Source organism: Ambystoma mexicanum, chromosome 4p (genome assembly GCF_040938575.1).
Source record: "Ambystoma mexicanum isolate Mex_15411 chromosome 4p, UKY_AmexF1_1, whole genome shotgun sequence".
NCBI classification, from domain to species: Eukaryota; Metazoa; Chordata; class Amphibia; order Caudata; family Ambystomatidae; genus Ambystoma; species Ambystoma mexicanum.
Window position 1 is genome coordinate 670664939 of NC_090927.1, and position 27352 is coordinate 670692290.

Here is a 27352-nt window from a genome sequence, read left to right on the forward strand (position 1 = left end):
CACGTTACAACGATGTTTCCATAGATTGGCGAGCCTCTGCTTGTTATTAGCAGTCCGATGTATACTATTGCTCTGGTTGAAACCTGCCAGCCCATCCATTGCACAGTGGACGCGGGCTGTGAGGTTTGCCTCAGATCAGGAGGAACAATGGGCCTCGTTACAGCCAGCAGGATGTAAACCGGTTGGCTCCCGTTCCAGTCATATTTAATGCAAATGATTGCCGGTGTTGGCCTCGCTATGCTACTATCCCAACTCTGTTGTTGACCAGTGTGTTAAATTGCTACGCTGAGTACTGCTGCCACGACTGCTCTGTATTGTTTTGTCAAGCACTTTAATAAATAAACGTTTTTTTTTTTTTTAAAAAGAGCAATACCTGCGACAGTCCTTTTCACCTGGGCTGTAGTCCTGATACTTGATAGGTACCCAGTCTTCTGCGTGGATGCTGTGTCCTGGCCCGCCAATGGTTATTTGGTAATTTGTCAGTGACCGGTTTGCAGAGAATGGACAGGTGTTTTAGCTAATTCTTTACAGTAGTCGGTTAACGGCGGCAATGACAAAATGTCTTGGAATTTTTTCACACCCCATACATTTGCTGGGCGACTCATGACTAATTTGTAAAGAAACAATCCCAACACCTAAGTGCATTAATTTATATTGTGGAATTTAACAATATGCTCATTACTGTTGCTCCACTGAGTGTAAGGCAGTCCAAATCGGGGTAAATACTCCTTTACAAGTATTTTAACAATGTCTAATGCTGTACTGTCTTCTCTGGGGAATGCTTTTACCTATTTGCTAAACATACATACTATCAATAATACATTTTTCTTTGACAGGGAGGTAATTCTAATAAACTCTAGCTGGAATGCTTCAGAGGAGACAAAGGTGGCTAAAAATGTCCCTTTGGGGCTCCTTCACTCTTCCCAATGTTATAGGATGCATATTCTAAACAGTTTTACAAAAAGTAACCAAGGCTGATCTTAGTTTAATGTTACTCCATGCTGTAGTGAGCAACTCTACACATTCCTTCTGCACCTACATGAGACGGGCCATGAGCATAGGACAACATTAAAGGTAAATACATATGTGGTAATTCCCATTTGCATATCTAGCCAATACACATCTACATATTTTCCAGTCTGTTTCCATTCCTGAAGCGCTTGCTCAGTGGCCTCAGCCTAAATAGCTTGCATTATTTTTATTTTTTTTCTAAATGTTTTATTGGTTAATTAGCTTTCAACCTTTACCATAAGCCTTTAGCATGTCATGACATTATCATCAGTTCATCACACAATTTTCTTTTCCATCCAGTGCTTATACCACAGTTCGGTTTCCTATTTGATTTCTCTCTCATCTCCTAGTTCCGAAATTTGGTCCTGTCTGTAACCATCAACAGTGTCTCCACCAACTTTAAGGCGCTGATCTTGCGTCTGAGTTTTCTAGTCATTAGAATTTCCTCCCACATCAGCTCTTCCTCAGTGGAACCTGCTACCTGCCCCTCGATCCCCATTACTTCTCTCCTTCGCTCATTTATAGCGGGGCACGATAGCATCAGATGCCTGTTTTTTTCTATGGAGTCCACCTCTTTGCAGAAGCGACACATTGCATCTTCAGGGCCTATTTGTTTCCTTCGCAGCAGTACTTCTCTCGATCCCAGTATGTTGAATCTGCATCGTAGTAATAAGTCTCTGTAATGGGTCGATGGGAATTTAGTTAAGTGTACGGGCAATTCATTATTTTCTTGCGCTCCCATACAATGTCATAACATAGCTTGTTTAATCTCTTCAATTCAACTGTTTCGACCCAGTCTTTTTCTTGCAGAATTTATTTAACTTTATTTGGATTTGCTTTCAGAGTTTCCAAATCAATATTTAAGCTATCTAGAAATTCTCTACAACGCTCCTTCCATCTCCCAAGATTCTTGTCTTTTTCTGACGTCGATCCCATTAACATCTCACATGGTTCAGATGGAGAGTCGAGAACACATTTCCGAAAGAGGGCAATTGTCTTCCACATAACTATAGATGTTAGTGATTGTAGTCTTAGCTCAAACCTAATTGTCGCTACTGGCAGTGAGTTGGGTAATCTAAGAATTTTCCTCCAGAAGTATGCTTCACATGTATCCCATATTTTCCAGGAGAGGTTCATCTGTGTCTCTGCTCCATATAATACTGCTGACACCTTCTGCTTATAAAAGATGACAATAGGCAGTAGCGAGAATACTCCATAACGATGATGCAATGCTCTGCCTTCATTTGTTAGCTTCAATAACTTTTCCTTGATCGACAAATAGGTGCCCGACTCATCAATATTTTAATTCGGACCCCAAGGTAAGTTATTGATTCCACAACTTCCAGAGGTTGATTATCAATGGTCCAGTTGAATTCTTTTCGTTTCCTCAATTTACTGCTTGCAGATTTCTTTATTAGGACATTTAATTTATTGATGTTAATCTTCATATGATTACCCTCCAAATAGATTTTAAAAGCTTGTAATCACCTCTGGAGCCCTATAGCGGTCTGGTCAGTAAAGACCAGGTCATCCGCATAGAGGATCCAGAGGATTTCGCTTTTTTCAATCTTAGGAGGGAAGGCCCAGATCTCTTTTTGAGAGTTTATCAAATCTGCCAGGTAAAATGCAAATAAGAATGGTGCCAGTGCACAAACCTGCTTTATCCCATGAAAGGTGTGGATCTTCCTAGTTATGGATCCATCTCTGGATAGTTGGATCTGTACTGTCGTATCAGAGTATAGTGCTTGTATTGCCTCCAAAAGATCTTCCGGGCGGTTCCAGACCATTAACTTGGTCCATAACAATTTGCGGCTTATGCCATCAAAGGCTTGCTCTAGGTCAACAAATCCTAGATAAACTTTGCCCTTGGATTCTAATGCTCGCTGTTTCAGGAGATTTAAGATGAATAAGTTAAGGGATGTGCCAACTCCGCTTTTGAAGGCTGTTTGCCGTTTGTCTATGATGGACAACTTTTCAGATCTCTTAGGAGAATTGCTGCGAAGATTTTGCCAGTAGAATCAAGCAAGGCTATTGGCCTATAGTTCTTAGGGTCACTGCGGTCTCCTTTTTTTAAAAATTGGGACTATAATGCCTTCCTTCCACAAGGATGGTACAGAATTTATCTTCTTTACTTGATTGAATAAAGAATATATTAAATAGGCCCAACTCTCTTTATTTGCCTTTAACATTTGATTTGAGATATCATCAGGGCCCGCTGCCCTTGACGAGCTGAGCTTGTTAATTCTCCATAGTATTTCTTAATGATCTAATTCAATTTTCCATTTATGCAAGCAATAGTTATTCTCTACAAGGCTTTTAGCTGTCTTACCTTCAAAGAGCGTTGTGTAATGTTTGATCCATCTTTCCTCTGACACCTGATTTGTAGCTGTCGCCGCTTGTAAATCCTCCCCCTTATTTATTATGTCCCTTAGATGTTTTGGGTTGCACACTCGTACCACTGCTAGCATTTTTTCTGCATCATGCTGTGCTCCTCCGGCTTTTGTGGACCTTAGCCAGTTTTTATATGTTTGTTTCAATCTTCTGATATTCTCCTCTTTCCCTGATTGAACACTCCTTTGGAGCCTCTGTATTTCAGCTCTATGTACTCTTCTTTTCTCCACCAGCTCCTTTCTATAAGCATGTTTTCTGTTTATCTTTGTCCACTTTTTTTAATCATGTTTTAATTCGAAGTCTTTCAGGAGCCATCTATAGTCGACCTTCTCTGGATTGTCCACCACATGGAGATCGTAGCGTCCCACCAGCTTTGGTAGAGACCCCTGTTTTATTCGTAATTTATTTCGACCCCATGGTACTTCAACTAGAGTTATTCTGGTCCTCTTTTCTCTTCCACCCGACAGGATCATTTCAATGTCTAATAGTGCATGATCACTAACTAACTGTTTTCTCACTGTTAGCGAATTGATATATTGCATTGTATTACCTGCCACAAAGCAGTAGTCTAGACAGGCACGATTAGTCCCTGAGAACCATGTGTCTGCCCCTATCTCCTCCTAGATCTCCTTCAATTGAAACATTTAGCATCTTCATTGAACGGATTTCCATCTCTGTCTTCCAGCGTTGTTCTTTCGGTTCCAGTTGTGATTCTTTCTTTGGGGTTCCGTCCTTATTTAGTAATTTAATACTCAGGTCTCCACAAAGTAATATTAGCTGGTTTGGTTCTTCAATCATTGATTTATCAATGATTTCCATAATGTCCTTAATAAACGTATTAGTTTGACAGTTCTTTTCACTCCAATAGATGTTAATTAGTAGGATTCTTACATCATTTATCAGCAGGCCTTTCCTGATTGTTAGTGTTTGTACGAAAGGATTCATAATACTATGGTCCAGGACTTCAAGATCACTATCAATTCTTATCATAGTTAAAAGGCCTGCATACTGCCTCCCCTTTTCTCCTTTCCTTGAAGGGTTTATATAGACCTTGTAATCTTCACACACTGGTGTATTCCTTATCCAGGTCTCTTGAAGGCAGATGATCTCATATTGCCCCAAGAAACCATTTTCGCCAGTGAAGAGATGTTTAAATCCCAGAGTGTTCCATGAGGCAACTTGAACTTTCTTTGCCTCGCGCACCTTTTCAGTCTATTGCTTCTTCTTTAATGCAAGCACTTTAGCCATCCATGACCAATCCATTTCTTTTTCAGTTTTTTTCTGTGAGGGTCTTGCCGTTTCCAGCTTTTTCATAGAATTATCTATTGTAAAGCTTATCTTTTGTACTTCCATTTTTAATGCTGTGTCGATTTACTCTGCCGATACTACTTTCTTCTGCTGCTTTATTATCCCCTCATTTTTCTCCATTATTACTTTCTTCTTATTTTCCTTGTCATGTGAATTTACTGATGCACCATTTGTTGTTTTCTTGACCTCTCTTTCCCTTTCTTCTAAGCGTGTTTTCATTCGCTCTTCTTTTACTGGATTTTCACGGCCTGTATTCTTTGATCTAGGAGATAAGTCATCATCCCAAAACCCAGCCGGGCGAACTTATCTTTTATTTCCAGAATTGAATCCATGATCAAACTAGATCTAAGGTGCAGTATTACCTCTAGTCTCTTTTCATTAACAAACACAACTATTCCAATATCATCCGATGTTATGTGGCGCAACACTGGTACCTGCCAGAGAAGTACCATCACTTTTTCACGATTTAAGAGCTTCCTCCTTGGGTCCTTTAACACTTTTTCTAATTTCACTTTGAAGACCTTCTGGGTCTTTTCTTTCTGAGGCTTATTATTGGCACTCTTTTCTGGTCTCTGTTCACGACTCTTCAGATTCTTATCTTTATTATTATATTTTGATCTACTTTCCATGTCACATCCTTTCCTTTTTGTCTTCTAATTTTCTGAAAGTGTCTGACTTTCAATTTTCTTCTTTATCCAAGCTAATTTTTGGTCTCCTCTCTTCAGGCATCTTTTTGCCCTTGTTTCCTTCATTTATATTATTTTCCGTAGCTCTCGGCAGGGGGTCATCAGCTCTATTCTCTATTGGAAGAGCATCAACCTGCTTTTCAATTTCCTGCCATTCAGAAGGGCTACTACTATCCTATGCCTCGTCTTTGTTATTTTCTTCCAAGAGCTCGATCCGATCACTCAAGCATGATTCTGAGACCACTGACTCATCGTCACTTCGGATCCTAGTATGGTTTTCCGAAGCCTCGTTTATTGACAAGTCCTGCACATTTTTTCCCCAAGACCATTTCTCTTCTAGATTTTTTCCACCACTTGCAGATCCTCTAGATTGGGAGGTGATCTTATGTTCCTTAAAAATGACCTGGATCCATTTTGCTTCTGTGTTTTCCCTTGGTTTTTAGATTTTTTTTTTTACCCCTCTTCGGATCCATAGGTCGATCTTCATAAAATTTCGCTGGCACATCGGATGATTGGAAGATCGGAAAACTAGCTTTCCCTAAACTCTCTGCTATTGTTAGTAGCGGGTTTACGGCCTTGTACTTATCGGTTTCTTTTTCTCCATTAGCCAAATACAATCTTTAACAGTTGGAGTGGGCCACTTTTCAAGGTACTTTTATTGCTGCCTTGTTCACCATCATTGGTATTGTCCTTCTTTGCAGCTAAGCACCATTTACCTCGACATTGATGTTGATTGGGATCACCCTTTTCCGTTTTATGTACATTTCTCATCCACTTGCAGTCTTCTATGACTGCTTCCATTAAAAGTGTTTTATCATTTGCTTCACTTCTAGCCACGTCATATAATCTATTTTGCCATAGATTTGATTTCTCTGCTTCCAATTCTAGCCTCCGTTCGATTATTTTCGTCCAATTATCCAGGTCATTTATCTGGTCCTTCGATTTCAAATTGAGCGTTAAAAGATCCTGCAGGGAATCATTTATGTTCTCATATCATTTAAGAAACTGGGCTATTGCGATAGTTAATGCTGCCATTACTGTGTTTTGTATATGTGGTAAGCCCGCTGCCCTCTCATTTTTAAGCTTTTCCTCTAATGTAAAAATGGCAGATTTTTCCGCCATCTTTTCAGGCATATTTTGATTGTGTAAATCAATTAGAGGCTCACGTTCAAGATTTGCACTTCCTGGTATATGCAGACTTTCATTGATGATCTCCGCCATCCGAGCTTCCTCAGCCCACGGGTCAGGCAGAGGGACCTTGTCCAGTATTGCAATCTTGTCCTTAATAAAGGATAGACTTTTGCGTTTCTCTTGCATTGTTTTACCAGTTAGAGTAGAAATATCTTTAATTTTTCTGCCAATGTTGAATTACTCAAATCTTTAGTAATTGAATCTCGCGGCGGTTTTGAATTTAAGAGGTTTAGACAATATAACTGTCATTTCCCTCATTCAAATCGCCGCTTGTATCCATCGTCTTAGGGCTGTGGTCAATACTTTTCCCATCCACCCTATTTGGGGTAATCATTTTCATCCCTCCCTCCTGAGAATGTCCCGACACTGGGGTTTCCTCAAAAACCTCGCAATCTTCCATTTCTTCCCAGTGGCCTACTGTTAGGTCTTCCATTATTACCTTCCCCTCTATATAAGTTTCCCTACCGGAGATTGTAAAACTCGATGCAAGTCTTCCTGTATACAGCCCACTTTTTGCTGTAGTCCTTTTTCTTGGTTTTTTTCAATTTTTTTCCCTCATATTTTCCACTGGGAGGCCATCTCTAAGTATCTGCATATTGGAGGCTGGTTCATTAAAATCATTGCATGCCCTTTTGCACTTTTTCCTTGTTTCGTTTTAAGTTTCGTTAAGTACAGCATTTGATTATATGGAGGCAGGAAGGCCGTTTCCATTTCATTCCCACCCCTCCCCTCTTGCGACGCTGACTGCTGAAGGGGAGGCTTACTGGAGTCGGCCCCTGGTGAACAGGCCACTCCCGCTTCACTCTCACCACTCCCCTCCTGCAACGCCATCTGCCTGAGGGGAGACGCGACATAGCCGAGCCCCAGCACCAAATGCGGAGATCCCCTCGGGTGCTCCTCCTCGTCACCTGGTCCGTCACATCCAAGATCCCCATCCTTGCCGCGCTCCCCACAGCTTCCGGCTCTGCCACAAACGCCACAAGAGTCTCTACACCTAAGGTGAGGGCCACCTGCACCTTTTTTTAATGATTTTCTTTCGGTGCCTTTAGAGTTATTGCTTGAGCTTGAGCACGATAGTCTTTTCTCAGAATGAGGCCCTTGTTCTTCGCTTATATTGACCTTAGCCCCCTCCCGGCTTCCTTTGTCTCCACACCATCCCTGCGAGTCAGACCTACCTATAAAGGTAGGAGTTAATATCTCTGCTCTCTCTCCCATTTGGCAGTCAGCTGCATTTAGGAAGGGGGAATCTTTCATTTTCTGCTGATTTCTCTCTTTAGCTAGTCGGCTCTTTGGCAGCGGCATTGCAACAGCAGACTTGTCTGTTAAATCTATCACCACCAACTCACGGGCGCCATAGGGTAAACAAGTCTGCTTCAATGTCGAGTTCATATTTTGGATAACAGAGCGCAGGGAGGTTTTGAATGGTGCGAGGCGCAGCGCTGCCTCATCTGGAGCCTAGTCTGAGAGCCTGTTGGTTCCCCAACTGCTTCATGGGGCTCACCTGCAGGCTTCTTCATCCCACGTTGTGCAGCTCCTCTCAGATATAATGAACCTCAAGTGGCCACCACAGTAGAGGCTGAGGGGCCCGGCCAGTTCCCACCAGCAAACACTAGACAGCACCACTTACTGACCACTTTCGTGGCCGCTTTCTCGGTAGTGAGCATTTTAAAAGGAAGTCTCCCAGAGTTCAAACAGAATACTAACACCGCCTCCAGGCAGGCTTAAAGCAACAGCAAGTAGGGGTACCTCCAGCCACCAGACAACACCACTTACTGACCACTTTTGCGGCCGCTTTTGCAGTAGTGAGCATTTTAAAAGGAAGTCTCCCAGAGTTCAAACAGAATACTGGCACCGCCTCCAGGCAGGCTTAAAGCAACAGCAAGCATGTTATTATCTGACTGTATCATGTGTGTAATATACAGAAGTGCTACAGGGGACTGTGCCTTTGCTTTTGCAATTTTATCAGCAAAAGCATTACCTTTCCCCATATCACTTACAATGGCCTTGTGTATTCTACCTCTCATGACAACCAATTTCTTTGTCAGGATCAGTGCATTCAATAAATTCGAAATGAAGGTACTGTGCTGTATTTTTGTCCCATGTGAAGTTAAAAATCCTCTCTCAGCCCATAAGCGGTCAAAGGTGTGAGCTACTCCAAATGCATATTGGCTGTCAGTAAAAATATTAACTACAATACCGGTGCTCAACTCACAGGCTCGGGTAAAGGCAATCATTTCAGCTGCTTGTGCTGCCCTACTCCCCTTACTTTCTTCTATGCACTTACTCTATCAGAATTGTCCCTGGACCCAGTATGATAGCAACCTCGTCTGTCTCCTCCCCCCTCCCCTTATTTGTTTTTTTCCTCCCCCTCTCACCCAAGCACTATCTGAAATGTTGTCAGGCCTAGTACGATAGTCGCTTGTTTTGTTCCTCCCCTCCCTTTCTGCACCCCTCTCCCTCACCTTTTGTTTTTCTCCGGCTCTACCATAAATGTCGTCAGGCCTAGTACGGTAGTCACCTGTCTGTTTCCGTTTCCTTCCCACTCTCCCCCTCCCATCTATGTCTTAGCTCTTGCACTATCTGAAATGTCGTCAGGCCCAGTACAATAGTTAATTTCACATCCTTACTGTTCATGGCCTGTAAGAATGTCATTGTATTTTCCCTTGTTCCCTCCCTTGCCTTGAAGTGCTTTGAAACACATTGTGTATAGGCGCTATATAAAAAAAAAACTATCATATCATATGCTGAGATATCCTACAAGCCTCAACAAAGGTTTTCAATGTTGTAATAGCATATGCTGCTGTGGTAGTACCATTTTGCAATTTAAAACACTAACCATCTACAAATAGGTTTAACATTTGTAGAATCCACCAAATGTACTTGTCCCTTTGTTTTATTATCGGTTATTAATACATAATCATGCATTACTTTTGATTCATCCGATGGGAGGGATAGCAAGGTGTCAGGGGTAGCAAAAGTTGGGAAAATGCATGGTGAAGGAGGAAAAAGAATTAAATGGCACCATAGTGGAGGTGAAGCTGGGGAAAAAGGACAGTATATGAAATTGGGGATATGGGGGAGTCTGGGGACCAAGTTCAGAGCTTGGATGTTTTCGCATATTTGGGGTATGTTTTGCATATGGGGTTATTTTTCATATTCAGGGTTAATGTTTTGCATATTCGCGGTTATGGTAGAAAACGGGTTCAGGAATTAAAGTGTCACGTATAATAACCAGAAATATTTTCTAAATATTCAGGGTTATTTGTAGTCTTTTTGCTAATATAACCACAATTATGGGAACAAGGGAAAAAAAAGGGAAAAAAAGTTGAGATGAACACAAAAAAATGGAATTGCACCGCTACAGTGCGGTGTGGGTTAACCTATTGTGGCAACATGTTAAGGAGTGCTATATGACCCTGGCCAGTGAGCTTGAAAGCCTTTCTCATTTTCCAGGGCCGAAGACCCTGCTTAGTGGGCCCGAAAGACATGTATAGTGGCTCAGTAGTGTTTTATAATATACAGTGGGCATTGCCAAGGGCTGTGCTCTCCGGCCAGGCCCAAAGGGCCTGGCTAGTTGGCCTGATAGTAGCCATGGCCGAAGACAGTGGCCACCTAGTGGGTCCAAAAGAAACATATTGGGGGAACATGTACAGTGGGTACGGCCGAAAGCCATCGCCACTGGCCCGGTAGTGCTTATAAATATACAGTGGGCACGGCCAAAGGCTGTGCTCACTGGGTAGTGAGCTCGAAAGACATGCATAGTGGCCATGGCCACCTAGTGGGTACAAAAGAAACATATTGGGGTAACATGTAGAGTGGCCATGGCCGACTGGCCAGTGGCCTGTAAAAAAAATGCTGGTGTAACAATACCCTTGAAATTCACCGACAAAAACCTTAGTTAAGGTGCTGTTAAGTTGTGCAGATTTAATGCAACACAACCCTTGAAATTCAGCAGATATGAGAACCCATGACCAGCTTAACTCAGTGCGTTCCCATTGCAAAGCCCATGAGCACATACATATATAAGAGAAGGGATTCACAATGACATACAAAATGGCATTATGGGGGACATGGCGTTATGGGGGACAGGGTTTTGTTGCATTAATTCTGTGCAACTTAACTAATGTTTTTTCAGTGAATATATATATATTTGTTTCTTAAGCAATTCTTTCTATGATTAAAAACCATTTGCATAAAGCAGAGTTTGGTAAGTGATATTTGTTTATTAGTATTAAATGGTGTATTAGGCGTGACATTAAGTTCTAAAGTAAAGGTAGGTGACATGGTTGTTTAATAAACAGGGAAACCATATCAAATTGGTGTTGACTAACTCGGAATATAGTAATGAGTATCTTGGATGCTTTATCTCCCCATTACATGTATGAGTCCAGGGTCGTTATCAAATTGGATGATGTCTTTGACAGCAGGGCTTATTTTCTAGGACTGTCTGTTATATCGAGGCTGGGAAATAACTATGAGAAAAATGGCTCACTTATTAGAGAAGAAAAGGGGGAAATGTAGGCAACAGTTTAGAGCAGTCAAACTGCTATGAAATATGGTAAAGATAATGTAACTTGAACAATTAAAAGCTTGGTGCCGGTTTACAAACTGGTTTTAGAGATCTAAAAGTCTTGCTCTGTAACATCAATGGAGAATTCTGCTATCTACCATTTTTAGGTGAGAGTCAAATTTTTTGGGATATAATGAATAAAAGACAAATTCAATTAAACGCTCATCAAATAAATTCCATAACTGCCCAAGAATGGGAATCCTTTATTTCTAATATGTGCCCCATCACTACAAAAGAATTGAGCAAATCAACTCAGGAATTCAAAGTTAAATGGCAAGGGGGATATCTCAGAAAAATGCATAATTGATATTTTACTGAGGGCAAAAAGCTTGACTAACTTGGCCAGACGGTGTTCCAAATAGTCTGATTAAAAAGAGAACTCGGTCTCTGGCCTTCTATATTGTTACGTTTGTTTATTAGGGTAATAGAATTGCTAACCATACCAGTAACCTGTATGAAAGCAGTATTAATCACAATTTACAAAAAAGGTTGCCAGGTTTTCCCCAGCAACTACTTGTTGATTGCACTGTTGGATACCTCTAGTAAAATGTTCCCCCTATGTTAGTGTGTGAACTAGAACATTGAGTGAGATCAGCAGGAATTATACCCTATTTTCGAACGGTTTTCCTGAAAGGTCGGTCTCCTAGTCACTACACTTTGCGTATAAATTTGTTAATTCAAAGGTGCTGGCTTCAGGCAATCCCCCTCTATTTTCAGCTTTTTTTAAATTCTTCTGCTGCTTTCGATATGGTAGATGGACATCTGCTCTGGAATAAACTAAAGAGGTGATGGATTGATGAAGGATTATTAAATCTTTTAATCCTACTTGATTCAAACACAAAAGTTAGAGTGCGCCTTGATATTATGATACTATAGGAACAGATGGCCTCAAAGGTGCTGAAGCCGTTAATTATTTAATAGTTTTTAACGTGCTAAATACCTGAGTTTGGTTTCTAAGCACGGATCCGGGATACAAACCTCTTGCTCTGCGTGGTCTTGCTTCCAAGACCAACACATTGCCCCTGTGCTATCCTCCTTTCACTCGTTGGGCAACACATTTTTTTTGTAGTTTCCCTTTATGAAAGCCTATAAGGCCAAACTTTTATATGGCCCAGAATGCTCCATAAGTACTAAAACACATTGCTTATGATGGTTGTGAGTAAACTGTGGTGGTGTTGACTAGATTTACCTAAAGGAACATGTGCACTACTTTAAAGGAAAGAACTCCTTCAGTCTTTTAAAATATTGTGTATGTTAAAGAAAGTACATCTATACTTACCCATTCAAAAACTTAACAGCAAAACATTGCAGGAGACATTTCTTACTCGCTCAACACAAAATAATTGTAGGGAATTACTTTTGTTTGCTCCGGCAACAGAAAACTGTCTCTCTGAAATCTGAGTGAAAGTGGGTTGGAACAGCTCAATTAGATTATGATTACATGCAAACAGAAGTCCTATCTGTACGACAGACAAAAGAAATGTACAGTCTTTCAAGTGAGTATATAAAATCACTTCCTGATTATATATGGATGCTAAGATATTAGATTTGTATTCCTGATCAGGCCAAAAGGAGAACATGTACGCTACTGCGCTTTAATCGATTGCAGATTCGAGACGTTGATGATGCTTGGAGTGGGGTACCTAGACAAGACCAAATTGGTAGACTTTGTAAAGCAAAGGGAGAAGTGGAAACTGTGAAGCACTTGATGATTTATTGTGACAAGCTAAACCTCTGTCGCATCCAAATGTTGACAGTTTGATCCAACAGTTTTAAAACCAGAATCTTTTTGAGAGAGGATTTTAAATGGATTACAGATTTTTCTTGCACTGGCAATAACATCATTTTGGATAAAAATCAGAGCGGAGTTAATAAGTAAATCCTGTTAAATGATGTAGGTGTCTTTTTACTTAAATGGATGTTTTTTGTAAAGTATTCTTAATTGGTTTTAATGATGTCTTATGTATATGTTACATGAATGTATACATTATTATTTTGTTATTGTAATAGGTGATAATAGATTATCTAAATCTTTTCTGTCGATGAGGAGAGTGTAGCCTCTTGCCGGTTACATTTATTTAAAGCTCTGTCTATGGAAGCTACCTGCTTACAATTATGGCCTATTAAGAAAAGCAAGTGCTACTTTTTAATCCACCTTCGTCTCCTGAAGACACTTTCAAGGGTAGTGTTCACAGCTTCATGAATTAACTGTGATTTGTGAGCTTACTGTCAGTACTTCAAAATAGATTGGGGTTCCTTTGATCTCATACACAGCAAAGAGGTGTATAGCTATTAGTTAGTGATGCGATTCAGTATTTTGCAGACAGTATCCCTTTCACAGCATTACAAACTTGGGACTTAGCTATTCACGTGTATTTAGGAATGTTACCCATGGTTGCATATGATTTTCATGTTAAACAACATGCACATATGCAAGTATTCTTTTACAGTCCGTCATTGCTTCCTTAGCAATCTTCACATTTCCTGTAGGTAAAGCAAGCTTTGTACTGTTACTAGAATGAGACAAAAAGATTTCAGGGTGGAGATCCAGCTCTTTCTGGCATATGGGGTAGGTGTTTAAATCCAAAGTGTTAGTAAGTGTTTAGCTGTTATTTGTATTGTATTCACTTTGAGATCTATTATGTACTCCTATGCCCCGTCCCCTTTCCTCCATACTGTATGGGCGTCACTCGCTAGGGACGGAAAACAGAACGTTTTTCATCAGAAAAAATTGTCTTCTCCTTTTTAGATGGGCTCCCCTGACTCGCCACTCCTCAGACTTCTTTTCCATGTCGACGGGAACCGACCGCTTCACCAGCGCTCCTGGGTTAGGCTTCCGGTCTTGTAATTCCACATGCTCTTCCCCGTAAGCTTTCTGTTTTTTCTCCTTTTGTTTTCTATCCTAGCAATTGCCAGAGAAGACTCTGTCCTCTGGTGCCACGCTTCAAACCGGTGCATGTCGACGATGGTGGGTTTCAGCAGGCGTGCAGTCTGCAAGGGTTCCTTCCCCACGTTGGATCCCCACGCGCTCTGCCTCTGGTGCCTTGGCCCCGACTATGGCTGGGACGGCTGTTCTGCGCGTGATACGTTGACCCCGCAAGCTCTCAAGAATCGTTTGGCCCGGTGGAGGGAGCTGTTCGAGAGATCACCTCCAGAGGACATCAAGAATTACGTGAGGGGGAAGACTAGGTCCATGGTAGGTGCGCTGTTCTCCTCCGCACCCCGCAAGGGTGACCGAGTGGGAGGGGCCTTCCAGGTCCTAAGACCAGCAAAGAGACCGAGGGTCTCAGAACTACCGACCAACAGGCCGAGGGGTCACAAGATACACCCGGTTCCACCGCTGAGGGGCCGCAAGATATGCTACCAGGGACATCCCCGAGGAGCTTTGCCCTACTACCAGGCCTGTGCCTGTGGGGGCGCCTATATGCAGCACTACCAGTGTCATGGCCGAGGGCACTCCGCCTCCCAGGTCGCTACCTGAGGTGCAGGGGAGGTCAGAGCCTTCGTTTTGAAGCATGCAGGCGGAGACTGGGCCCGGTTCTTGAGGCAGCAGGCACGTGGCATGGGGCATGACAAAATGGCCTGGCCAGACAAGATGGCAGCTCACTCAGTGCCGCCTCCTTCTGGAGAGCAGGCATGGAAACGCACGTCTAGGTGGGATTGGACCACTCCAGTGACATGGTCCACATCATACCCAACCACACCTTCACAGGGGCAGTAAGCAGGTCCCAGCGCGGTGCAACAAGGGCCATCAAGATCTCAGTAACTACAGGGCCTGCCACTATGCCGCCAGGCTCTTCTCTTGTAATACAAGGATAGGTTCTTCAAAAAGTTCCTTAACCTCATGAAATCACAGCAGATGGGCACCATCCTCAGGGGGGGTCATCAAAGACATGCTCCGACTGTGGTACAGGCCCCAGCCCCAGTTCAGCCCTTGTTCCCTGCGCTCACACCAGTCGGGGTCAGCAGGCAACGGCAGAGAAGGGAGGGAAAGGGGTAGAGGGTGGACAGGATGTCCTGAGTTTTTGAGATAGTGAGAGGCAAGGGCATTGCAGAGAGCTTGGGAGGCAACAGGAGAGGTAGAGACTGCAGCAAGGTTGGCCAGCTCCTTACAGATTTTAAAGAGTTCGGCCGAGTTGTTGGATGGCGTGGAGACATGGGCTTGAATGTGGATTCTCATCTCGGTGAGAACAGTCGAAATTGCCTTTGGAGCAGGCGACGGGCTAGTTTGTCACAAGATGAGCAAGAAGCCCTCCAATTCCTCTCAGCCACCCTACACTTACTTTTAAGTGTAGCTAGGTCAGAATCAAACCAGGAATTGCACTTGGATTTGGACTTCAGACGGATCCTCAGGACAGGGGCAAGAGCATCAAGAGTATCAGAAATGGAAGAGTATAGTAGGGATAAGACTTTGTCAGGGTGTGAGTCAGCCAGAGGAGGAAGTAGGGGAGAGAAGGTGGCCTCATAGGCCTCAACTGACATGTGCTTCATGGGCCGGATGTCAGAGAAGTTTGGTGGCAGTGTTGGTGTAGACTTAGCTTGGTGGGAAGGAAGTGAGAGATGAGAGGAGAGGAGGCAGTGGTCGCTCCAAGAGAGAGGAGTTGTCGAAGGGGTAGAGAAGGGGAGGCCGGTGGAGATCAAGACATAAAGTGTGTGCCCTGCAGAGTGAGTCGAGCCGGAGGGGAGGATAAAGAGAGAGAGGGAATCGCAGAGGTCACGCAAAAGCAAAGATGAGGGACAGGGAGAATCGAGGTGGATGTTGAGATCACCAAGGAAGAGGAGTTGAGTGGTTGAGGCCAGGAGGGAGGAGGAGAGGTCAGCCCACTCGGACAGAAAAGAGGTGATTTGACCAGGGGGCTGATAGAGAGTAGCAACAGTAAGAGAGTGGCTAGGAGAGATTAAGAGCCTGCAGACAAGGCATTCGAAGGAAGGGTAGATCTGAGTGGGGATGATAGTGGCAGGAATACACTCAGGAAAGATCAAGGCTACACCACCTCTGGGTCGGGAGAGTCCAGGTGCAGAGAGGATCTTGTAGCCCTCCGGGAGGAGAGTGTCAAAGCTAGTGACAGAGCTGGCCGTGAACCATGACTCAGTTAGACAGAGGACTTTGAGGTCCAGTTCTTCGAGGAGATCACAGATGTCAGAGGCGTGCTTGACAGCAGACCGAGAGTTGAGAGTGGCAAGATGAAGAATGTTGCCAGCCTTAAAGACCTTCCGGGGAGGGGTGCAGATCAGAGGTACGCCCTGCAGAGGAGTGGAGGTAGCCTGAAGTGGGGCAGAGGAAGGGTAGGAGTGGATGAAATGGCCAAGGAATGAGAGGAAGGGACAGCAGGAGATGAAAGGAAGTTGATGAGGCGAAGGAAGCGCCTACCGAAGAGGAGGATATTGGCCTGAGGACCTTGGACCATGACAGTGCCATTTAGGTAGGCATTAAGGAAGACTCTGGAGGAGTCAAAGTGACCCATGAGAACTTCCCAGCGAGTGCCACCATGGGAGAGGAGGAGGAGACCGGACAGAGCACAGAGATCATATGAGGGCTCCATAGATCTGGCAAAGGAACGACAAAGAGAATGTCGGTGAGGGTCAGTCTGGAAGAGGCGCTGGAATAGGTATCTGCGATAGGGAGACCAGGGTTAGAGGCCAAGATATCCTTTTTAAACTTTTTTTTACCAGACTTGGTGAGAAGGGAAGGATAGTTGATAGTGAAGCAGTTGAAATAGATGGGAGAAACAGAGCGCGCCATGGGTGAGTAGAGGGAGGAGGCAGAGGGAGAGGTATGAAGCACAACGGTAAGTAGTAGTCAATGGGCTAAGTTACAATCAATAGGCAAAGGTACAATACAAAATTCACCTAAGTTTTGCTTTCAAAGATTCAATGCAGAAAACACCCAAGTTTGACTTTCAAATTAACAATAGAGGGCCTGTAGTTAAGGAATAAGGTGGGAGTTAGAGGTAAAGGTGAATGCAGAAATGAATAGGAATTGAGTACATAACAAGGTGAACTGAGAGAGACAGCAATGAAGGAAGACCAAGTGAATTCAGGAGGAGGGGCTAATCCATGTAAAATGCAGTACAAGAGACATGGTTGTCTAATAGTCCAAACGGTAGCAGCCTCTAGGAGGGTATAGGCTGTGTAAGGAGACTCGTGAAGCGCCATGTAAGCTGACAGGGGCCTTTGTTGAGGGCCTTTAGTGATCTTTGCCGGCTCCCGCCTCCCGGTTGCTGCTATTGGCCCATCTATGCCTGGCAACCAGTGGGAGAGAGAGACTGGCCAGACCAGGTAGAATGGTGGATCAGTTCAGTTCGGCCATCTTGGAAGGGCCAAGGAAACACATGCAGAGCAACATCCTAACACATACGCCTTGTAAATGTGCATGTATGTACATTCACTTAATTAACTTACTTTCTTTGTTGTACTCTTTTCTCTGGTGAAGGGAGTCCAAACCAGTCAGCTAACATTGTAAAGATCAGTAAATACAAGTGCTATGCATACTCCCACTTGGACAATGATAAAAGTTAGATTTAAGAAAAAGGTTAACTTTGTTATGTTACAATTAAATGTTTCTTATTGTGTTTTGAATTGAATTAGTTTGCATATGTTAATTGCCTGCTGGTGTGAGTATGATTATTTTTTTTCCTTTCTTTTGTTAAGATCTTGATGGCCCCTGGTTCGGAGTGCAGAATATGCAGCGATTAGATTCCATTAAGTCGGATAAGCTTGAAAATGATGAAAACCCTGAAGGTGGATTTTCAAACGTGGACTCAAAAATGAGACCTGCTGGCGTAGCCAATGTTTGGTCTATGGAGTGCGATAAACAGCTTGCATGGCCTCTGAAAGGGAAGAACGATGAGGCTAACAAATCCAAAGCGAAAGCTAAACTCATGAGAACTATGAAAGCTGAGAACTCAAAAAAGCTAGTAAAACAAAACTCCAAAGACACTGTAGTTTTGGTGGGTTATAAATGTTTGAAAAGTGCAACATTAGAGGACACTTCCAAATCTTGTGAAGGCAGGCCTTCAATCAGTGAGAGAGGGGGAGGGCTGGATCCCTTTCTACAGGAGTTTGCTGTGGATGTTCCCGCCTATCCGGTACAAACAATTCAGAATGATCACCAGTCTTTGCCCTCTAATGCAGCAAGAACTGAAAAGCTGTGCACAATAAAGGACAGTAATCAACAAAGTTTGAATGCCTCCTGCAATACGAGCAGGATAAGTCCAGTGTCAGACACTTCTATTGTAAGTGCTAGTTGCACATCTCAGGCAGGTCCTGGATTTGTTCATGTGAGTAACATTCTGCCATCTACAAGACAAGCTGAAGACTGCCATGGCCATCAACCATCTCCATTAGGAGTGCGAACAATTGAGGTCAAACCAAGTAACACAAACCCTTACATCGGAGAGAAAGTAACTGTCATGATTGGTTCAAGGATAGATCATCAGCAAGACGTGGTCTTCAGAGAAGATTTTAAGGTGACAAACTTTCAACCTGCAAAAGGAGAAACTCTCAGAACAGAACAGGACTCAGTATTTGAAAAGGAGGCTGGCCATGATTCAAATATTAAACTAATAGTGGATGGGGATCGATTGCCACGAATAAAAAACAGCCATCCTTCTCACTTTAATAAGGACTTTCACATTGTGGTCACTGGGGACACGATTAAGATTCCTGATGGAAGTGTCACATGTGCCTCCTCAAGGTTCTCTGATTCAGGAGTGGAGAGTGAACCCAGTTCTTTTGCGATGCATCCCAACCTGGAGGCTGCTTGTGACACAGTGCTGGAGTCAGGTTCCCACAGCAATGACAAAACATTTCCTCACCTTTTGCTAAAACCAGATTGCACCATAAGAACTGCAAGAGAAAGCCATTTTACAGAGAGCACCAGCGCACTAAGTGAAATACAGTCATCCTTGACATCCATAAATTCCCTTCCTTCTGATGATGATCTGTCACCTGATGAAAATTCAAAGATTTCGATTGTGCCTGAATTCCAGTTGAGTGACAGCAAAACTGTACTCGATTTGGGAGCTGCAGACTTGCCAAAATGTGATGACAAAAAATCAAGTCTACTTGTACAGCCACAGTGTGTAGTGTTTTCTGGCTTGGCCGAGAAGGAATCCTTACCGCTGCACCCCTCACACCCAAGTATCCGAGATCTCTTTCAGTTTGCCCCTTCTGACGAAGATACGACAAATGAGGTTAAAAGTGTCCCCACCCCATTGTCAAAGATTGGCATTATTAGTAGAGAGTCCCAGAACATGGACCGATATTTGAAGGCTTCAGGGGGTTTGGTCCACTTGAATTCTGAGGCTATTCACTTTGGAGAACCGTGCGTCATTTCTGGTTCTGTTTCAAGCAATGCAGATATCTGTTTGGACAAGAACAGAGTTGAGGACGTTTATGATGCCTTTGAACGAAAACTAGTCATTACTGAAGGCCTCTATGAAATTGAAAGTGAACATCCCATTGCTCTCACTAACATTTCCTCTTCCATTAGCACAGATGTGGTTAAGCAAGGGCTCATAGAAAACTATTTTGGCTCCAGAAGCAGCACAGACATTTTGGACTTTAGCACTGCTGAAAATAGCAATTTCATAAATCCCCAGAAAGTCCTCTGTGATAATAAGCTGATTTCCCTTCCACCCAAGGAAGGGGAGGAGGATGAAGAAGAACAAGATCAAGAAATGATTGAAAATGGCTTCTATGAGGAAACAGAGCACTCCTTAAATGGAACAACAGCTGCAGAGTATCAGTTTCAACATGTTCTTACAGAGAATATTCTCAGATCTGAGCTGATCAGCAGTGAACATTTAAAGGATGGGCTGAATATGCCTGGTGTGTGCACACCAGGTTGTTTGTCTTTTTCCTCTGCACATAGGGATTCTTCTTGTAACACTGCCATTCCTTCCAGGAGCAAACAAGACACAATTACAAAACAACCCAGCAGCACAACCCTAAGTTCCACGTCATGTCTTTCCTGGTATGAAAGCTCTCCAAAAATGCAAATGCTGGCGTAAGTAGATCTGTTTTTAAACAATGATATGAAAATCAGAATGAAATGTGTACATGTTACGTTTTACTTTTAGTATTATATGTAATCGTATTATCTTGACATCACTCATTATGGTGACATTGACAATCTAAAGATCATTAACCTACTTCATATGCTTTATACAGTGCCTCAATAAAATATTGCCGGTGCTTCTAGGACCTATGAATCTATCACTAAATTGCCGATGAAATATAACTAAGTTGCAAATTTGTGAATTATATTTTTATGATGGGCACTAAAAGAGAGGACCCAATCTAAGCTGCCTTTGCTGATGTAATAAATGACCCATGAGTGGCTAGGTGACCCAAGTTCACTATTAGTAGCTATGTTTTACGCCTCCAGGAAATGTATTCTATGCATCTTTTTTTATTTTTTTTATTGTGTTCGAACATCTTTGGGTTTTTTACACATTTTTATCCAATTAATGCTTAATAACATAGTTATAATCTACAAAGATTTAAAAAAACACCAAAAATGAAGAAAATAAAGTCAACAAGACATTGATACAATTCATCCCTACCCGTCAGTTTAAGTAAAACATACTAAGAATTAAACTCCTTTCATAGTTTGGAGTTTCTTATTCACTACCTCCCCTTGTCATTACTTCTCTATTAAGCCATACATTTGTAGTACTTGTACCACATTCAACGTAAGTGCTGTCTCATGGCCTGCGATCACTCTGTCCCAAAACATTTCCGATTTCCGGAGTTTCACTCTAACATCCCAAGTTCCTTTGCAGTCCATTAATAGATGTCTGATGGTCTGACTCCTGGGATCGTTACATAACCTACACAGTTTGTGTGCATCATTCTCCCATTTGGTGAGTACTTCTCCTGTGTGGATTAGATTCAAGCGAATTCTAAGGAAGATCTGTTTTGCCCTCCAAACCGGAAATTGTCTGGGGTATTTAGGCAGAAAGAGTTATTTTGTCAAAAATGTAGTGCGATCCAGCCAAAGTTGCTTTACGCATAGCTTCTATGGTTGTGATTCAATCCAATCTTTCTATTTTCTTTTTTACTTTCTGTGGATTGTTAAGTAATGTTTCTACATCACTTTCTGCTTCCTTCAATATCCCATGTACCATGGAGTTGAGATTTTCTAGCACCACCGATTTGGACTGTTTGAGGTGATCTTTTATGTCCACATAGTGTATCCGCCTCAGATGTTATTATTAGGTGATGGATACCAACTTCCATTCCGCGTGAGATCTCAATGATCTCAAACCAAGTTTGTATCTCAAACAGCATGTTGATAGATTCTGGGGGAGACCAAAGACATTCTTCCTAATTAGGGCTTCCCTCTTTTGCTAGTTGGAATTCCATGCTAATGGTTTAGCCTTTAGAACATAGAGGATCACTAGGATTACTTTGGCTGTATAGAATTTAATTACTGGAATGAAAGAATAATTACAATATTTTACCAGTAATTTTTTCATTTGGGATGTTAATTGCAGGATCTTCTCTCTGGAAGCTATACTAATTTGGGCAATTGTTGGTGATGCATAGATAATAAAACCCAGTTAAGTCACTTCCTCCACTATCGGGGTCGTTTGACCTTCCAGCGTCCATTGGAATTTCTGGATCCTTCTACCCGCTCTTTTGAAAACCACTACTTTTGATGTGCCTGGGTTAATTGATAGATCATTATCTTTGACGTATTTGCCCACTGTGTTTAACAGGCCCTGTAAAACCTACTGCTGTTTTGTCTAATAGGACGATATCATCCGCATAGGCCAACCAACTGATCTTACAATCGTTAATTCTAGCGCTGGCCAATGCCACTAAGTCCAATGTTATCCCTATGTCTGCCAGGTAAAGATTGAATAAAAGGGGAGCAGCCATGCATCCTTGTCTTACTCCCCTCTCCACCTTTATGTGGTCTGACGGATGGCCCTGTACATCTAATCTTACTCTTATGGTAGTGTCTAAGTGGAGATCTAATAGCATTGCCAGAATGTGCTTTGGTATACCCCAGCCTTCCAATTTATTCCACAGGCGATCTCTGTTTGCTAGATTAAAAGCGTTGTAGAAAATGGAGGCACAAGCAACCATGCTCGATTAGTAGTGGTTCTTTCTGGAATATCTATAACAGCTATCGATTGACACCTATAACCAGTAATAGTTAACCAAGGGTAAAACAGGCTGGTAAAATATTAAAATGATGGTAAACAACTAAATGACAAATTAAGAGATTCCAGAAACAGTGTTAGAGGAAATATGCCACCCTTTGACTCCCTTGGGAAGTTCTTATGGTCAACAAATCCCCCTTTAGCACCAAACAGGGAAGCCAGTGATTCATTATGTATTTGACGAAGAATTCTGGTGAGGAAAAGAGCCCCGAGAAAAAATCTAAGAAAATTAGGAAAGTCCATTTTGAATCCTCTGACCTATAACATGAAAACCACAAAACTAAAAAGGGAGCACAAAAACTGGTCACGTTGTCACCATATGTTCTGCCTCCAAAGAGATGGAGAGCTGATGTTGGGATTAGTATATGCAAGACCAATTTGTGCTCTTTTTGGGCAGTTATTTACCTGCTGGAATAGTGTGAGCATCATACTTATTTATCGCCACCAATTTTAATGAAGGATTTTATTAATCGGCTATCTGATCTTCTCTTTTTTTAAACCGTTAGCCAAAGTTTTACTGCTTGCCGATTTTAATTATTGGCTTGGAGCTACCAGTGACCTTCAAGCTAAATTACTTGATTAGGGCCCTTTCACATTTGGGTTTTTCTCAATATATTTACGCACCCACTCATGTGAAAGGGGAATGCCCTTGACTGGTTGTTGGGACTCAATTTAACCCCCACCAGTCTGATTATTAGCCCTTGTCCCTTGTCTGACCATTTTTTTATCCCGTTCGAGATTCCCGCCGAAAAAACTGTGTATAAATAAAAAACTCCCCACCAGCATTATTTGTTGTAGAAACCATAAAAAGCTGACCACAGCAGCCCTAGATCCATGGATCTGTGTTTTGCAGGAGAAAACTAACGATGAGTGGTCAGCCCAAGAAATTACAGCCTGCTATCAGGATACTATTCAGAAAGCTGTAGATACTATAGGACCCTGGCGTAATAAAAAGGTAATAAAGAGAGAGATTAATAGTTGGTTCTCCGAAGGCCTGCAAGAAATGAAAAGCAATAAAACTAAATCCCTATACAAATGGAAAAACTTGCTACTGGACTGTGATAAAGAAACATATAAAACTCACGTTTAAAAATTATAAAAAGGCTGTTATTATGGCTAAGAGAGTCTATCTTGATGATCGTATTGCCAAAACTCAGTCTCAACCCAAAGAGCTTTAGTTTTCAGGGAGCCGGAAACAAAAAAAAATAACGAGTATACTATCACCAGAGATGCTAATTGGTGCAATCTGGTGCAAGAGGCCATGGACGTAATACTTAGTAAAATAGAAGATGGAATCTCACGATCCAATAAAATTGACATACAAAAAGAACAAAACTCTAATATGCCAAATCCTAAGATCTGGAAACCAGAGAGTTTTTCTCTTTTAAACCTATAGGTGAAGCCAACCTCATGGCGATCATAGAGAAACTTAAACCCTCTAAGCGCAAGGATCATATATGTCCTGCATTAGCTATTAAAGCATGCTCAACTTCTAGGATTACCACTCTTTGTAGGTTCATAAATGCATCTTTCAGAGATTGCTCGGTGCCGGGTTGCATTAAGCAGTCGTGGGTTACCCCGCTGCTGAAGAAATCTAACCTCTCACCTAGTGATCCTCTAAACTACTGCCCTATTTCTAATTCGCCATTTTTGCTGAAGATCTTAGAGTGTCATACACACAAGTACTTGCCCACCTGAGAACTGTCAACAATTTGAATCAGAGGCAATCTGGCTTTAGAGAAAAGCATGGGACAGAAATGGCCATGCTGGATTTAAAATCTAGACTCCTCCAACATATGGACCAAGGAAAAACGAGTATGTTGATGCTGTTGGATCTCTCTGCCGCCTTCGACCTTTTGGACCACACTGCCTTGGTCGCCAGGTTTGATGAGGGATTCATGACTTTGGCAGCTCAATGGGTTAAATCGTACTTAGGGGGACATTTCTGGGGAGTGAGCAGTGCCATACCAGATGCTATTCCTAAAGAACTGACACAGGTAGTACCGCAGGGAGCTTGCCTCTTCCCCTATATTTTATAATAGTTTTACTGTCCCGTTCCTGGACTTCTTGGACACCAATGGTTTTGAGTTTACAAATTATGCCGATGACACTCCATGTGTCATCCCTCTCACTGGTGTCTTTTCAGAAGATGAAACTAATATTAACAGGATTTATGATCTTAACCAAAAATGGATGTGTGCCAATGGTCTGTCGCTGAATACGAGCAAAACAGAGTTAATGCTAGTAGGGACAGAACCAAAAACCCGTAAACTGGAAGGTCAGTACACACAACTCGGAATTGGGGCTTGTATTATAGAGGTCAAAAAGAAGGTAAAAACGCTAGGGGTTTTCTTGGATTGCAACCTGAGCATGAAGGCACAGGTCAGCAGCCTTGTTGCCTCCTCAGCATATTACATTAAACTTCTGCCTTCTCTGCTGCTCCAGCCACTTGGAATGGCCTGCCTGTCAATCTTAAGAGAAGAGACTTCCATTAGAGTATCCAGAAAGGGTTTAAAAACTATTTTGTTTAACTAATGCTCTTGTTTGTTGCCAGATCTCGCTGACATACTGATTCTGTCATTTAGAGGTGTTATTTGTTGTATATGTCTTGTTTGTCTAGCGCCCTTTAGCCCCCGGGTCAGTGGCTGCGCTATATAAGTTAGAAATAAATAATAAGGGAGAAAGAAAGATGTAGTCCATCGTGGAGGATGATTTACCTTGATGCCATGGTGCTACTGGGGGAACATCACCCTCCACTGTTCTATTTAGCATTTTTACATTCCAGTCAGTCAAGAACTCCACCCATCGCCTTCCCATGGTGGCAATCCTTTTCTGTCTGGAACTTTCCTTGTTGCATGGGGTCTGGATGCATTGAGTATTTAAATCTCCTGCAATAATTCCATGATTCCCTGAGTGTTCTAGATTAACTTTGACTAATAATGCTGCCAAATATTCCAGAAAGACTGAGAGACCGATACAGGCAGGGTTCCAATAAATACTGATCGCAATGATTTTTAATTGAGGCTCACTGGTTCTATGTTTTAGTTTGCACGCCAGTATACCCGTATTGTTGCTGTAGATTACTTCTGATTCACTTACTATGGTATTACGGGGGGGGGGGGTTTATCATTAGTCCACCCGAAGGCCTGTCTTTTAGTTTTTGCACCACTGGTTGATGAAAAATTGTAAAGCCCTCTATTTGCAGAGAGTTTACCAACCATGTTTCCTGGAATATTATGATATCATTGCGACCAAATATTTTTTCTTTCATAGATTTAGTTTTAAAGGAACATCCAAGTGTCGCCAAGTGTGCTGTTTGCCGTTTGGACCGGACTCTGATGGGACTTTGTGAATAACCTGACTTTCCTATCAGCAAAAAGGCTGTATGCACAAGAGGAAGCCTTTTTCTTCTCATGCGGCGAAACGCTGCTTCTTGGACTTCAGCAACAACAGTAATTATCCATACAAGCAATTATAAGTCTGTGTTGTTACGTGCCTGTGGGCTGGGCTGGGCTTTAGTGTGCTAGTAGTGAGTTTGGGCTGGGCTGAGCTGTTGACTCCTTCCCGCCCGTAAGCCCCTTAGATTCTAAACATCCGCCCTCTGACAAGTTTCTTTTTTTTTTCCTAGATACACGGCGTGTCATAGACACGCACCTTCACCAAACTACTCCCAGAAATACCTATAAAACCTCCATGAACGCACATCCTGCGCGCGCATCCAAGTGTCACCAAGTGTGCTGTTTGGCTGTTCGCGTGGGAGGGTGAGGCGCGGTGAGTGGGCTAAACAACTCGGGTAAATACATCCATTAGCAACTCTTTCATTGATTTCCTGCTGGCGCACGATTAGTTTTCTCTCAGAGCGCCATTGTTGTTAGTGTGAGCCTTTTTTCTTCTGCTTTCCCTCTTTTTTCCCTTCCATTCATTGATTTCATAGAATTCCCCCCTCACTGTTTTCGCTCCCAGCCCTCCCCATGTTATAGGCACTGCTTGAACTTAGAGGTGAGGGCTTTGGGCGGCTGTGTGGAGGTGAGGTGCCGGTTAATGGGAAAAGTGTTTTTTCTGTAAATTTCCGACATGGCCACAGTCTTAAGAATGGGAAAATTTGTCTTCCGACCCCAATTCCAAAAAACCCTAACATTGATCCATCAAATGAGGCCAAATGCTCCCCGGTATTAAATAACGGAAGTGATATGGCTAAACTCGAGGCTGAGAGGGAGATAGAATGTGATACAACAAATGAACAAAAAGAGAGCTTTAAGGACGTGAGTCGGGAGGTGGGGGCAGACAGTGACCTTTTTGGGAATGCGGCAGTAAACAATCACATAAAAACTGCCATTATACAGGAGGTGGAACTAACTCACATGATCGCACAGGTACATGCAAGGGACAGGGGAAATGAGTCAGAGGATGATTATGACAAATTTACTCCAGTGGGTTTATCGTTTGACTCACAAGTTCCCATTCAGACAAGTTTCTTGAGTATTCGAGAGACTCATTCTGAACAACAGTCTGTGGAGCAACTGGTGGAGTCGGAGGATACAAAACTGGATGTATCAATGATGTCACAAACTGTGAAATTAGAACTGAGCAAACGTGTAATGCTCTCAAGAGGACCTTCCACCCCAGTCAACGCAGCACGTAATGGTGTTGACAAGGTTCATCTCTTTAATACCCTTCCTCGAATACAGACCCTAACTCCACACAGAATATTCTCTGCCAATGCGAAATTCCCTCTCCCCTCAGCATCAATTTTCTGTGAGGACTGGGGGCAAAAATGGTCTTTGGAGGAAAATACAGACTTGCTTACACAAGAGGGTGAGACGGGTCCAAGGGTGCATAATGAAATGTTTACTTCCGAGCCCAGAAATCATTCACCTCCACCTAGGGGTTCTTTGACTAGTTCCCCAAATCCGGGGAACGACGACCACTTTGAGGAATCCTTGCCAGTAATCTCTAGGATATTAAATCTCCTGGATAAGGGACATGAATTGACTCACTGGGAAATCAGAGATCTGAAA

The 27352-nt window shown here is 42.5% G+C and overlaps 1 protein-coding gene across 9 annotated transcripts in view; it reads left to right on the forward strand.

Annotated features, from left to right (window-relative positions):
* The window catches only part of FAM135A (family with sequence similarity 135 member A), a 1883908-nt gene that overhangs the window by 1360981 nt on the left and 495575 nt on the right, over positions 1 to 27352 (forward strand). For all 9 annotated transcript variants that reach the window (XM_069606210.1, XM_069606209.1, XM_069606213.1 and 6 more), the window contains one exon: positions 17809 to 20167. In XM_069606210.1, coding sequence (XP_069462311.1) covers positions 17809 to 20167 — 2359 coding nt within the window. The remainder of the gene's footprint in view (positions 1 to 17808; positions 20168 to 27352) is intronic.